General features: G+C 40.1%; 1 protein-coding gene across 2 annotated transcripts in view; it reads left to right on the top strand.

Moving 5' to 3' along the window:
* The first annotated feature begins 1077 nt into the window (after positions 1-1077).
* Positions 1078-14787, top strand: part of golgb1 (golgin B1) — a 30408-nt gene continuing 16698 nt past the window's right edge. Inside the window, exons 1-10 of one of the 2 annotated variants that reach the window (XM_030719733.1) lie at positions 1078-1187; positions 4625-4703; positions 5018-5209; positions 5299-5412; positions 5694-5861; positions 5945-6067; positions 6450-6545; positions 6756-7449; positions 7543-7619; positions 9836-9893. In XM_030719733.1, coding sequence (XP_030575593.1) covers positions 4635-4703; positions 5018-5209; positions 5299-5412; positions 5694-5861; positions 5945-6067; positions 6450-6545; positions 6756-7449; positions 7543-7619; positions 9836-9893 — 1591 coding nt within the window. In that variant the 5' untranslated portion in view covers positions 1078-1187; positions 4625-4634. The remainder of the gene's footprint in view (positions 1188-4624; positions 4704-5017; positions 5210-5298; positions 5413-5693; positions 5862-5944; positions 6068-6449; positions 6546-6755; positions 7450-7542; positions 7620-9835; positions 9894-14787) is intronic. The other variant, XM_030719734.1, reaches the window with a different exon arrangement.

Raw genomic sequence — 14787 nt, forward strand, 5'->3', positions numbered from 1 at the left:
GAAAATAATATGACATTCGTGTCTAAGTGCTGTCGCATAAAATTAAATATTAGTGTTTTGTTACAATGATTGAGTAATCATACTCAAAAGCATAGCATGTTGTGTTCTGCAGCTATAAGTGTATTTTAATTTTAGCAACATATTCTTACAACTTGTAAATGTCATAAAAGACAAATAACAGAGATATACTCTACATGTGAATGTTTAAATAGCTTTTAAATCTTCTAACAGTTAAAATAAATATATATATTTATAAAATACAAAACTAAAATTAGTTTGTGTAGCATTTTTAAGCAACACAGCAAGGGCTAAACTCATAAAAGTGTTCTTCCTGTACATTTGCATTAGTTTTCATTACCCTGTGACAGAAGGTATGATGGATGACTGGCCTGGATATACAGCTTCCAACTGTTTGGAAGAGCTTCTCCTAAACATGGATATTTACCCACACATACACTACCAGAACTATGTTAGAAATAAACAATGTTTTAAAAGCTTAAAAAGGTAAAAAGCTTCAGTAAGGCATTGTTTTCACTCTTTGTTCAGCTTCATATTCATTTACAGTGTCTTCTTTAGGTCTCCTGCTCATGTGACACAGATAGACAAAGTTATAACAGATGAATAAAGTCACTGTGGCTCCACTTCAGAGCTCGGGCAGATCTCTCTGGCCACACCGGGGACGCTTTTCCTTTTCCCCCAGTGCAGGTGTCTGTAGATGGAGTCAAAAACTGACACAGTGTAGCGTGCAAACAGGCTGGTCCACTTCACTGCATCCACCATCCACTGCACAGAGCGCCCCGCAAACGCCACAAACACTGTGGCATAGTGTGCCAGCAGCAGCAGGCTCCTGCCCAGCTGCCTGCCATGGTTGATGAGCAGGTTGACTCTTTGGTCATGTCTTGCCATCATTATAATTTATTATGTGTTATCCACAAGCAGATATGAGTATTTTGGGGTCAGGTCTTCGTTTCCTTGGTGTATATATTTTCGCAGATACTCTCTAAAGAGGAATAGGTGCTTGTAAATTTGCACACAGTCCCTTACGTACGCAGCTCCCGGACGTCCAATCACAGTTGAGGAAGTTTTGTTTCCGGGAACGTTTGGTGATGTGGCTCTGCTCTGAAATCCATCCGAGGAAATATATCAAATAAAAGCCAGACACATTTACCTGGAAAGCACTCGTACAGGTGAGTCAAGCGTGTTTTCTTTTAAAAACACCCACCTGACTGGGCTGCGTAACACAGCTGTCATGCACGAAGGAGAAAAACTCAGCGAAGCCGCTTTTAAAGACGCTGTCCTTATTTACCTGTTATCAGCGTCAGCTAGCTGAGCAGCTCCAGCTAACTTATTACTGTGTCGTGGAAACTACGGCCGCGGTAAACGGATGTTTTCACGGAGCATCCTGTTCACGGAGGTATCTCTTCATCTTTAGAAGCGTTTGCTGGTTTCTGAAGATATCAGCGTCCAGCCGCTCGGAAAGTTTGCCGTGCATTTTCGCGTTAGCTAGCTTATAATCTTTGCTGTTCACAAAAAGAGTGACGCAGCCGCAGTGGAGCGTCCGGCAGGTTCGGAGAGATTCGGCGCTGTCCGCTCCGGCTCGGAGAACTCCCAGGGAATCTATTCTACTGAGGGAAATCGTAGCCGCAAAGCCCTACGACCTAACCTACGGCGTAACCACCTCCTTCTCCTTCTTTTTCTCCTTTGGACCCTAATGGCGGTGGGAAAACCAACTTAACAAGGCGTGCACTTCCCTGAAAATGTACCGACACATCGGGTCGACGCAGCCCGCATCTACTGTGATTGGCCTGCTCAGCACTGTTTATTCCATCTATGCATTTCCGGCTTATTTGCTGTTTAGATTTTTATCAGCGCGAGAATAAACAGCGTCTCTATATAAGGAATAACAATCATAGCATCGAGATAAGGACTCTCAAATATAATGAAATTCCTGAAGCGAAATTGCTGAAACTATCGGAATGGGCAAAGAAATGGGAAAACTTTAGGGACAAATATGCCTGTCCATAAAAAATAAAATGACCAGAACAGTACCATCATTTTTATTTGTTTATATAGGCTGGCACCACATATAAAACACGGTAATCACCAGATTGTCAATAGTGACCTGTGGGATATTGGCCCATTCCTTCTTGAGTGCATGTGCATGTTATTTTAACTTAACCCTTTGGGTTTTTGCGTTTATATTTTTGTTGAGTGTATGTCAACAACTCATTTATAGCAGTTTAAAAATGTCTTTTTCAACCGAGATCTGGCCAAGAGGGCAGCAGAAATCACAACAAATTTCACAGTTTTATAAAGATATTTTAAGTGGGCAAACAGGACTGGATTGATTATATGTTGGCACAATAACAGTCATAAAGATGCTTGCAGAACAGGTAATTATTTTATACATAATATAATATGCCTGCCAGTACCTATTCAGAGTTGTCCTTAAAGCAAAATTGCCTAAAATGTTCCAGTTTTGACTTCTAAATATAAATATTTAAGGCTTTTCTCTCATTTATAGCAACCTGAACCAAAACAACCTGAAGGCAGATAGTGACTTCTTAATTGATTTTGTAAGAAAGATTAAGAAAGATTTTTGACCAACTGTCAGAGCTGCAGAAGTTTAAATATTTTCAAGAGCTCATTTTGGCTCAAGACCTCTGTCTAGCCTTGGATCATGTTTTGATGCCTTTATTGACAGTAGTGCCTGCGTGACGGGTTTATTTTGTAAGCTGTTGTCTCCAAGTTATGAACTTTAATCTTAAATACTAATCTTTCCCCTGCCTGCATGTGCACACAATTTAAAATCAGTATGTTTGTATTCATGCCTTCACAGAACATGTATTTGATCTGTTTATTAATCTAACTAAAAATGAATATGTTTGCTCCAGCTGAAGGTGGACTGAACATTGATGTAGGACATACAGTGGATATAAAAAGTGTGCATACTCCTGTTAGAATGCCAGATTTTTGTGATGTTAAAAAATATGACCACAATAAATCATTTCAAAACTTTTCCCACCTTTAGTGTGACCTATAACCTGTACAATTCAATTGTACTGGGGCAAAAATATAAAAAATAAAAAATGTACAATAAACTGGTTGCATAAGTGTGCACACCCTTAAACTAATAGTTTGTTTGAACATATTTAGATTTAATCACAGCATTTAGTCTCCTTGAGTAGGAGTCTATCAGCATGACACATTTTGATTTGGCAATATTTGTCCATTTGTCCTTGGAAAAAGCACTCCGCATCAGTCAGATTATGAGAGTGTCTCTTGTGCACAGTCCTCTGCAGTTCACTCCACAGATTTTTGGATTTGGGTCTGATCTAAGTTTCTTCTGGTGTAGCCATTCTTTTGTTGATTTGGGTGTATGCTTGTTGTCATTGTTATGTTGAAAGGTGAAATTCCTCTTCATCTTTCTAGCAAATGCCTGAAGGTCCTGGGCCAGAAGTGACTGGTATTTGGAACTGCTCATAATTCCTTTTACCTTGATTGTCCAGTTCTAGCTGAAGAAAAGCAACGCAAAAACACGATACTGCCACCACCATGCTTCACTGTGGGTTTTGGTGATGCATTAGTTTTGATTTGTGCTGATTTTGCACCAAATATACCTTTTTGGAATTGTGGCACACATTTCCCATGTGCTTCTGGGAGACTTGCTGTGAGGTTTTTTTTTTTTTGTATTTTTCTTTTTGCAAATTGTAGCCAGCTTAGATGTTTTTTGTTTTTTCTTTTTCATTTTTTTCCCCATCAGAAAAGGCTTCTGTTTTGCAACCCTACCCCCAGTCCAGACAGATGAAGAATACAGAAGATTGTTGTCACATGTAGTACGCGTTCCTGCAGCTCCTTCGGTGTTGCTGTAGGTCTCTTGGCAGCCTGTCTCACCGGTTTCATCAAATTTGGGGGGACATCCAGTTCTTTGCAATGTCACTGTTGTCCCATATTTCCTCCCCTTTTTGATGACTGTCTTCACAGTGTTCCATGGCATATGCAACTCTGTGGAGATAATTTTTTTTGTACTCTTCTCCTGCCTGATACATTTCAACAATGAGATTGCTTTGATGCTTTGTAAGCTCTCTCTGAACTATGGCTTCTGCTGTAGGAGGCAACAGAGTAAATGTCAGGAAAATCTTACTAGGACAGCTGAACTTAATTTGGAGTTAATCAGTGTCTCTTTAATTCATGGCAGGTGTGTAACTAAGACTGAATGTTGTGATTAAATCAAAAGGTGCTTCAACATAGTATTAGTTTAAGGGTGTGCACACTTATGCAACCAGCTTATTAAGTTTTTTATTTTTTATATTTTTGTTCCTAACTGATTTGTTTGTTGTTCAATTGAACTGTACAAGTTATAGGTTACAATAAAAGTGGGAAAAGTTTTGAAATGATTTGTTGTGCTCTCATTTTTCAACATCACAGAAACCTGGTATTTTAACAGGGGTGTGTACACCTTTTATACCCACTGCAGATAAAAAATGGCAGATATATTACATATCCTGTATTTTATCTTGAGTGAACAGTGAAGGGTTTGCCATAAAGAAGAAAATTTATGTGTTAGACATTCAACTACACTGAAACCCATGATTTCTTTTACATTTTATTTTTACTGTCACAGTGCCATCTTTATGCTCAGCCGTCTGGCCACAGTCCTCCAGGAGCTCTCTGGAGAGGAGGGCCCAGATGGAGACCCGCAGGTGAAAGAGCGTCACATAAATTTTAACAGCTTATAATGAAGAGTTTTTGAGCCAGCGGTGTCCCCAGCTTTTAAATGTCTAAACTTTATGTTAAGGAAATCATTCCTTTAATAGAGAAGCAGATAATGAGAAGAAATGTTTGCTTGTGTTTGATCTTTTGACAAAATAATTAAACAGCACCTGTCTATTGATAAATAGCTCAAACAACTTTTTTTCGCTGGCACAACTTTAGGCTCCTTCATATCAGTGTTTTACAGACTGTGTAGGACCAAACATAATAGGTAAACCAGTCTGTATTTGTTTCCTTTTTATAGGGCACACTAGTGCCTCAGCTCCCTGCTGATGAGGGTCAGGCTACAATGGGGTCTGAGTTACCTGAGGAGGCCATGGAAAGGCTGACCCACCTGGAACAACTGGTGGTCCAGCTGAAGGAGCTCATCCGAGACAAAGACACCCAGCTCCTCCAAAAGGACACTGAGCTGACCAGCAAAGATGCTCAGCTCAAGGTAAGTAAACCTCTGTGTGTATGTGCTTGTGAGCGAGTGTTCACATGCAATATTTTGTAGTTTGAGTGTTATTTTGCTTCATGTTATAGAACGAGAGAGAAGAAGCTGAGGCCCGTTTCACCAAACTCAAGCTGCAGGCCAAAGCCAAGATGGCATCGCTCACCAAACAGATAACTGAGTTGAAAGGTCAAGGAGGAGCAACAGTGAGTTTTAGTGAGGCTAAATGTTGTCTTTTTTGCATGCTTACTGAGATATTACAATTGTGCCTGTGTTTGGCTTTTACTATGAGAATCCTGATATAATGTCTTTAAGTGTAGAGTAATGGTAGCTGGCACCTTTGGGTCTAAGGCACTTGGGGGGAAAAAAGTGCATTAATTGATTTGTTGTTTGTGTAGACAAAGATATGCCTCTGGTTACCCGCAGGCCCGTAATAAAGTTCAAGTCCTTCCATTTTATCTGACTTGAGAATCTGTTTTGTCTGCAGCAGAGTCCAGACAGCTCTTTCACTGGAGCCGGTGCTGCAGTCGAGGAGGAGCTCCAAGAGCTGAAGAACAAGCTGAGCGAGGAGGAAGCCAGGAGCCGAGAGCTTAAAGAACGACTTCAGACCTTTGAGCAGCTCCTTCAGGAGAAAGAAGCTGCCCATGGTGAACAGGTAACGCACAACATCTCTGGGTGTGGACCTAAATTTAATGGGAGTGTGCTTTCTGAATGATTTGTTGTGTTTTTTGCTTTCAGCTGCGGGTACTGCAGGCGGTGGTCTGTGAGAAGGACGTGCGTTTCCAGGAACAGATTCAGAAACATGAAGAGGAGCTGCTGAAGACCACAGCGCTGTCTCAGAATGAGGGCGAGATTCAGAAGGTAAGAGATCCTGCATGTCGAGCATAACTAACAAATTAGGCTGTAGTTTCTTCATTAATAGCTGACTGATTCCACTTGAGTTTGTACCGTTACTTCACTTTTCTTCATAAAGCCTCTAAAGTAAAAAAATTACTTTATTTCATTTGTATAGTTTGAAATCACCCATATACCATAAGAGAGATGCATTATTTGATCCTTTATCAAGGAAAAAGGGAACACCTTTGCCCCTATAAGTGTCCATGAACTACAACCAACACTGGGGTCAGAAAAAAAAACCAAAACTGAAACAAAAAACTGTTTCAGTTTGTGAAGCAGTGAAAGTGCACTTAATATCCACCCTTCAGATATGCATTCACATTGCCTTACACTCTCCCTGTCTCAGCAGCGCTGTGAAGAGCTCGAAGAGGCCCTAAAGGCTCGTGCAGGAGAGCTGGAAATGCTGCAGCAGGAAGTGAGCAGTGCTGATCAGCAGAAACAGGTACAGATCCTGTTGGACTGGATAGTTGTTTGCCTGCTTATTGTGTATTGGTTTTGACGTTGTCCTGCATCTTGGCGACTATTTACAGATGCTGGTAAAGAAAAGAAAGCTGTTCAAACAAGACACGCCCTACGTCTAGATGACACGTACATTGTTTTTCTGAGCCACATAAAACACACCCACACATACAGTCTTTCTCTTTCTGCTCAGATCCTGACTGCTCAGTTCCGGCAGATGGAGCAGGAACTGGCGGAGGCTGTCAAGCTGAGGGAGGAGGAGAGGCAACAGTGGGCTGAACAGGCGAGCAGGGCTGATGCAGAACTCGCAGGCCTTCGAGCCAGCCTGGAGGCCCTGGAAAAAGAGAGAATGGAAGTGGCAAGGCAGGAGTGTGAGCTGGCCTCCCTGAGAGAAGCAGAGCGTGCCAATCATGAGGCACTGGAGAAGGAGAAGATGGAAGTTGCCAGATTGGAGGCAGAGCTGGCTGTGATGAAAGAGGCTGAGCTTGCAGCTGCCCAAGCAAGCGAGAGACACAGGACGGAAATTGCTCAGCTCGAAGGCGAACTTGCGTCAGTGAGAGAGGCAGAGTCTGCAGCTGTCCATGCCAGGCAGGATGCCTCAGAGAGGGAGAAATCCGAAGTGGAAAAACTGGAGAAAGAGCTGGCTTCCCTCAGGGAGAAGCAGGAAGATATGCAGATGAAGGGCGAGATCTTGGGTGAAATCTGGAGGCATTTATGTTCTCTGGCTGAAGGAAACGTGCCAGAGGAGATCCCTGTCCCTGTTGACCTGTCTCACCTCCTGGACACCGTGCACTCTATAGAAGCACAAATGACAAGGCTGAAAGACGAATGCAGCGCAAGTGAGGAACAGTGTGCCCAGCTCACCCACAGCATGGAAACCCTGAAGGGTATGAGTGGTTTTTTGGACGTCTGTGTGTGGGATTCAATGAATTAATCTTTTTTTTACCAGGCACTGATTAATATGGACATGTTATTTTCAGAACAACTCGAAATAAAAACTACAGAACAGGAAGAGACCAACACCAAGATACAGCAGTTGGAGCAGCAAATTGTAACAGTAAGTATCACAGTACAGAAGCAACTTGTACATCTACTAAAGTCTGGCAGGCGGACTGAGCCTGGTTCTGCTGGAAGTTTCTTCCTGTTAAAAGGGAATTTGTCCTTCCCACTCTCACCTAATGGTTGCTCATATGGGATCGTTATCGTTAGGATTCTCTCTCTAATATTGTAGAGGGTTGACCTTACAGTATAAAGTTCCCTTAGATGACTGTTGTTGGGAATTGGTGTTGTATAAATACAACTGAATTAAAATTGAATTGAATAGTAACAGTAGACTGTGTATAAACGAGCTGGACCAGAAGTGACCGTGTTTGGGGATGATAGTGGAGTGATAAGTTGATTAGGCTGTATGGGTGCACTGCACAGATACATATACCTGCGAATTAGTGCTAGTAACAGACTGATAAACTACTGTTGGTGACTGGTTAACGAGATGTTTATACATTGCAGCCATTGTAATGGCAGTTACCTGTTTATCCTGAGATGTTAGAATGCCTCCCATCATTAACTGTCTCCTGACAGATGGCTAAGCACTCTCTGTCGGTGATGGGAAGTTGTAAACAAGTGAGGGGTAAAGTAAGCAAATGTCAGCCATACTAACTGCAGTACATTGATAAGAATGCTTGTGTTTCAGTGGTGTCATAGCCCACATTACCATCTGACCAAAGCAATGCGTGACCACGCTCTGCACAATTGTGCAGATGTTAGCTTGCACAGAAGGATGGCTGCTGGTGCTAGCAACACTAGGCAGACTAATCTGACCCAGTGTGTGTGCAACATTACTCATGACTTAGAGTGCCACACATTTCAGCTATATTTGAAACACAATTTGAATGTGCGTGAATAACAGATCCAAAAGGCCTCTTAAGGTTATAGCTTGATAATATCATGTAATCTCTATCTGCAGACATTATCTAAATTGTTTTTTGTGCTCCTGTATGTTCTTTCAGTGCACAGTATATTCTAAACTCAGTCAGGCTCACAACTGCACATGCTTTTCATTGCTCTGATGGTTTCCTGTTAGAAAAATTAAAATAGATTGAAGGGTCATGTGGACATTGGCCTGTGCATTCCTATGTAAAAAAAAATAAAATAAATAAAGATTCATATCGTGTCCTTTCTGGATGTGAACAGATCTCAGTATGCAAATAAATTTGTTGCGCCTCCCAGCCAACAAAAACGGCACACGCCCAGTCAGAGGTGCTTACTTTTTGCAAATGCTTACCTGTTTTACACAGGATATAAGCAGCTTGTTTCACTTGAGATACACTTCAAAAAGCAGTCCCAGATAAGCTCTGTGATGACCTGAAAGCTTTATTAGCTCTGCAAAGCTTCAACTTCAGTTTCTTAGTGTCTTTGTGCTGTGCTTCTTTTATGGCATCTCTGTGTTTATGATTGGAAAAAGTGTCGGAGTGGAAGATGTGGGCCTGGTAGCTCAGTACAAGTACTTCTGCACACTCAAACGTGTCACATTATGTTTCCCCATCTGTTGAAACACAGTTTACAAATTCAACCTTTGTTTTGAGAACATGCCGGTCAGACTGGTTTTATTGGCTACTCACGGTCCTGGGTCACAACTTCAGTCTGGACAGGTGATCGCCGTCAATCTCAGACAGGACAGGAGCAGGGTCATACAGCAGACAGAAAATACTTCATGTCAGTGTGAGGAATGTCATCTAATCCCTTCTGCGCTGATCTGCTGGTCAGACCGACCGACCCGACTGACATTCATCCTGCTGCTTATAGGGATTTAAACTGGAGGAGCAGTCTTGGAGGCTTTCTATTTTACATTTTACTAACATATCAATGTTTTATCTGTTCTTTCTGCAAGAATGACATTAAGTATAATGTCGTCTGGTTTTAGCTTCATTTTAAATGTAAAGCAACTATTAACTTTACTTTGAAAAGATGAAAAACAGGATCATCAATTTTCCCACAGGAAGCCTGAGTTCAAAACACAACAACAAAACCTTTGTATACAATATGTTTTCAGTCTAATCTTGCATCATTTCAAACTCAGTTTAACACCGGTGGGAGTAGTGTAGAAACAGGAAATGACATTCACCTGTCACCAGGGACAGTCATCCGTATCCCTACCTTTCTGCCTTTTGTGTAATGTGAAATGTCTTTGGTTTCTTTGATGCTCTGCTTTGCACCACTGGGCCACCGTAGTTTGCAGGATGTCTTTTAACTTGTCCTTTTTTGCTCTTTTAGATGTCAGATAGACATGAGGTGGCTGAACCAACACAGGATTCATCTGAAGCTGAAAAAGGTACAGTGGGATTCCTAAAATAAAAAAATAAATGCATTCATTATATACGTAGACAGAATCAAACACAGTTAAAATCGGTACATTTCATTCAAGTTTGCAGAAATTAAGACAATGCATCCATATTTGTTTGTCTTTATGAGGGGAGTGTGTTTAGAAATGAGGATGAAATTCAGGCCCTAATTTAAAACAATAAATGAGGCTGATATCTGTTGTTTTTATTATTTTTTTATTTTTATTTGACTAAATTGATTTTTTCTTAATTTACTGTTGGACTAATTGAAACTGTAATGAAGATAAAATCTGAGTGGATTTTCCTTAGAATGAAGGTGTCCATGGTTTTGCCCTTTTACTGTGTTAGGGGAAAAGTTCATAAAGTCATATCTCACTGCAGGAGCCCCACTTATCCTTCTGTGTGTTTGTGTGCAGATTATAAATTTACAGTTCTTACACTGGACCAGGGCTACATTCAACACAATTTGATCTCAGGATATGTGTATATATATATATATATATATATATATATATATATATATATATATATATATATATAACAATTATACAAAAAATGAGAGAAGCAACAGTACATGTTAACATCTTTCTTCAGAGGATATTCAAGTTGAAAATCATCACTTTAAAGGACATAAGTGATTATTCTCAGCTTGTTTTCACCCCCCATGCTAGCCAAAAAGGAGGCTGCAGTGCACTGACACTAATACAATGTGAGGCACTGTGCAAGAAGTAACAGTCAGTCCCTCATGCACAGGGAACAGTATGAACTAACTAGGTTTCAGCATGCAGATGGCCACTAGTGCACAAAACTACAATCAGAACAGAATCTACATGCTAAAATCAAATCAACTCCAATTCACTGAGAGCACTTTACAGATCTGAGAATGAAGGGACGCTCACTGAGCCACAGCACAAGGAAGCAGCTGATCACTAAGATCTGTTAAAACCCTTGCTGCACTTTGTTTTTTTCATTTCAAAATAAGTGTGTTTATTATGTCAGCTCTTTGGGTCATTCTCCACACATACAGCCTTTTTATGGTCCACGTCTGCTGTTGTGGAACATAAAAGGCTTGTTTGTACAAAGATGAATGCAGAAGACCAGCATGTCCCTTCAAACTGGACTTCTACACCCCCCAAAAGTCACGGTTTACTTGCTGCTCCCTCTCAAAATGTTTGGCCATTCCTCCGATGCACAGAAAAATACTGAGGTGCATTATGACAATGAACTGGGTATTACTGGTGTCACCAGAGCTGATACCTGATGCTTTTCCCCTTGGAATCAGTTCAGAAAACAGTTAAGATCCTTCTGCTGAGTGACTAATGGATTGACTTTTTTTTCACTTTAAAGTACATCCTGTCTCAGAAACCCAACTGGTAGCCATGTGACCAAAATGCTGACACGCCTTGTCAAATAGGGAAAAACAGATACTTTTACGGCATCTCATCAGTTAATGTTAGCTGCACTGGGCTTGTCCTTTTCTTACCAATACTCTCAGCCAGGGGCGTGGTGGCCATCGGGAGGTTTCCCAGCATCGCGGCTGGCACCCAGCGGACTGGATGGGAACTGCTACATGTCTTCTTTTTTTTTTTTTTAACAACTTTATTGTACAACAATAGCAACGATACAGTCATAAACACGAACTTACATGTATTATACAGCAACTTGCAATTAAAACAAGAAAGAAAAGTGTAGAAGAAGTAAAATAAAAAATAAATAAAATAAAGAATAAATAGAATAAGTGGACACGAGGGTTTTCAGATAAAAACATTAAGTGTATTACAGATAGATATTGTCTTGAGAGCCTTTTTGTTTTGTATTTGGGATAAGGTCTTAATATATTTGTCAAACTCAGATTTAAAAATGAAGAATTTAGGTTTTTGATTTGAAAACTTGCATTTATGTATGTAAAATTTAGCAGCAAATAAAATGAGATTTATGAGAAAGGAGGCATGCTACATGTCGTCTTTTTTTTTTTTTTAAGCTTTATTTATCGTCAAAGTGTCACAGTAACTGCTACATGTCGTCTTTATCCACGGGTTTCTGGAAGAGCACACGTAGGCTGCCATGACAGACTGCTACTTCCGCTGTTCGGTTTTATACTTCCGGTTACCCAAAGTTAGAGCCAGAGTTAATGACAAAATTCTTTGTGCTGTAACAGGCGGCTTTATTAGTTGGAACATGAGCTCGGATTCAACTTGTGCTGTTGCCGGTTGTCACTACATCAGTCTGTACATTTTTTCAAATTATTTTATTCTGTAAATTTGTTCTTTTTCCCCAAATTATACTACCCAGTTGCACATCCTATTACCGTATTTTTTCCTTATGTTTTAAGTTTTCCTTTAATGTACAGCCTCTTATTTTTTTACGTTATTTTATTTATAGTGTGACACTACAGCATACAGCATACACAAAGCTTAAACAATGCCTGCCTTCATGTAAACACGTAGCAGTTAGCAAGATGACAGCTGCATGTCTCCCTGATCACAGCCTTCGGCCAGTCCAGTGTTTCTGTTTCAGTGATCTGAACACTCTGATATCCAGATCAGTGATTTACCTTCCACAGAATAGCTGCAGCATCACTGCATGATTTTCCTAATCCGCGATACACCGCTCCACTTTCCCTTAGCATGACCCATGCTAAGTGCTTAGCTTGGCCGATCCGCTGGCTCAGCTCTACAGCTGCTTTAAGGAAAATGTTGCCTTATTTGTTCAGCATTACTTTATTGATTTTATTGCTTTGAAGGTAATCTGGTGCTCTTATAATTACGTGATTCCCCGCCATCAACACCTTCGGAAAAAACAAGGTAACTGATAATGTCGATGTAGCTGACTTCAGGCCATAATTTCATGTCATTTACACAAGTGACGGGTGAGGCACTGTTACCTCGCTGCTTTTTAAAACATCCTTGCAATGTATCCACCTCCGATGTGGTACCATTTAGGCCAGGTAAAAGAAACTGCAGTGTCAACATGTTTAAATGAACGGCAAGTGTGTAAGCCCGCAACCGTAAACAACAGCGCAAACGGAAGTAAACTACCGGTTTCCGCTATGAATTATGGGTAGTGGCGCGAAGTCAGGAATACTGTGGATACGGTTAACTGCTAATTTCTCTACGGATCATATTATAATTGGAGGGGATTTCAATTTGGCCCCAGATGAATGGATGGATAGATGGCCTACACAGCTGTCAGGAGAAACAAAAAATCCTACTCTTGAAGACTTCGTTAACAACGCAAAACTGACAGATGTTTGGAGAATGCTACATACTGGAGTTAAACAATTTACCTGGCATAAACCTAATGGTCAAAGCAGATCACGTATAGATTATTGGCTGGTATCTGGTGCAATCTTAGGCTATGCTATAGAAACGAGTATAGCAAGCAGTCCGCTAAGTGATCACTGCATTATCAATTTAAAACTAAAAAAACAGAACAGTAGTAGTAAATTTAATAATTACTGGAAATTTAATTCCAAGCTTCTCACAAATTTGGAATATTGTCAATCTATTAAGGAACTTATTATAAATATAACGAATGACAATACTATTGAAAAACCAATTCTTAAATGGGAATACTTGAAATATAGCATCAGGAAATGTTCAATTAGATTTGGACAAGATTTAAACAGTAAAATTAAAGCAGACGAAACAATGGTGGTCAAAAATCTAATGTCACTTTATAGTAAGTTGAGCTGGAGTGATGAGGACAAAGAAACTATAAACAAATTACAGTCTGATTTGGACAGATTATACATGAATAGGGCAAAAGGTGCCTACATAAGGTCTAGAGCCAGATGGATCGAAGAGGGAGAAAAGAACAGTGCCTTCTTTTGCAACTTAGAAAAACGTAGACAAGAATATAATGCAATTAATAGTCTTATGATTGATGGAGTGGAATGTTCAGAGCCTCAACAAATAACAGATGAAGTATTTAACTTCTATAGCCGTCTTTACAAATCTTCACATACAGAACAAGAGACTTCATTCTTTTTTGATAAAGTAAGAAATCTAATTCCAATTATTGATGAAAATTTTAAAGAAATTTGTGATGAAAAGTTAAGAATCTCTGAATTTGATTTTGCGATAAAAAAGATGGCATCTGATCGCGCCCCTGGGCCAGACGGACTAACAGCTAACTTCTATAAATATTTCTGGGAGGACCTAAAACTTTTGTTGTTTCAGGCTATAGAAGACTGTATTACCAGGAAGGAACTTATGGAAACAATGAAACAAGGTATAATAAAACTCATCCCAAAACCTGGTAAGGACAAAAAAATTTTAAATAATTTAAGACCTATTACACTTTTGAATACAGATTATAAGATCCTTACAACAGTTTTGGCAACTAGATTAAAAACTGGTTTACCTAAACTAATTAGCCAGACTCAATCTGGCTTTCTAAAAGGCAGATCCAAGTGCTACGGGGAAATTAACGCGTTAAAAATTTTAACGCATTTTAATCGCACTTTGCACCGTGGAACGTTTCTCAGTGCGCGAGTTCCCGGCATACAGATTATATCGACGCACAATGTCCAAATTAGAGGCCGGCCCACGTCTTTCGCAGCCCACGAACACCACAAAGGCCGGAAGTGAGCGGCTAGTCTTCATATCAGCTGCCGTCACCTCTGCGTAGCTCATGTCGCCTAGCAACCGTGAGTGCGAAGCACAGCTGTGTAACAGCAGCTGGTTAAACGAGAACGAACTTTTGCTCCTTTTTGTGGTTTAATTTTAAGTCTTTAATTCAAAATAAGCTGTTAAAACAAGCATAACACATTTCAACATCAAGGAATACAGCTGAGCTAATGATTAATTTCCAACTATAACAAGTGAGACGTTAATGTTGAATAAAACTATCCAGTTATGATGCTTAACTTTAATTTCAGGT

The sequence above is a fragment of the Archocentrus centrarchus genome, chromosome 23, assembly GCF_007364275.1.
Source record: "Archocentrus centrarchus isolate MPI-CPG fArcCen1 chromosome 23, fArcCen1, whole genome shotgun sequence".
In the NCBI taxonomy this organism is placed as follows: Eukaryota; Metazoa; Chordata; class Actinopteri; order Cichliformes; family Cichlidae; genus Archocentrus; species Archocentrus centrarchus.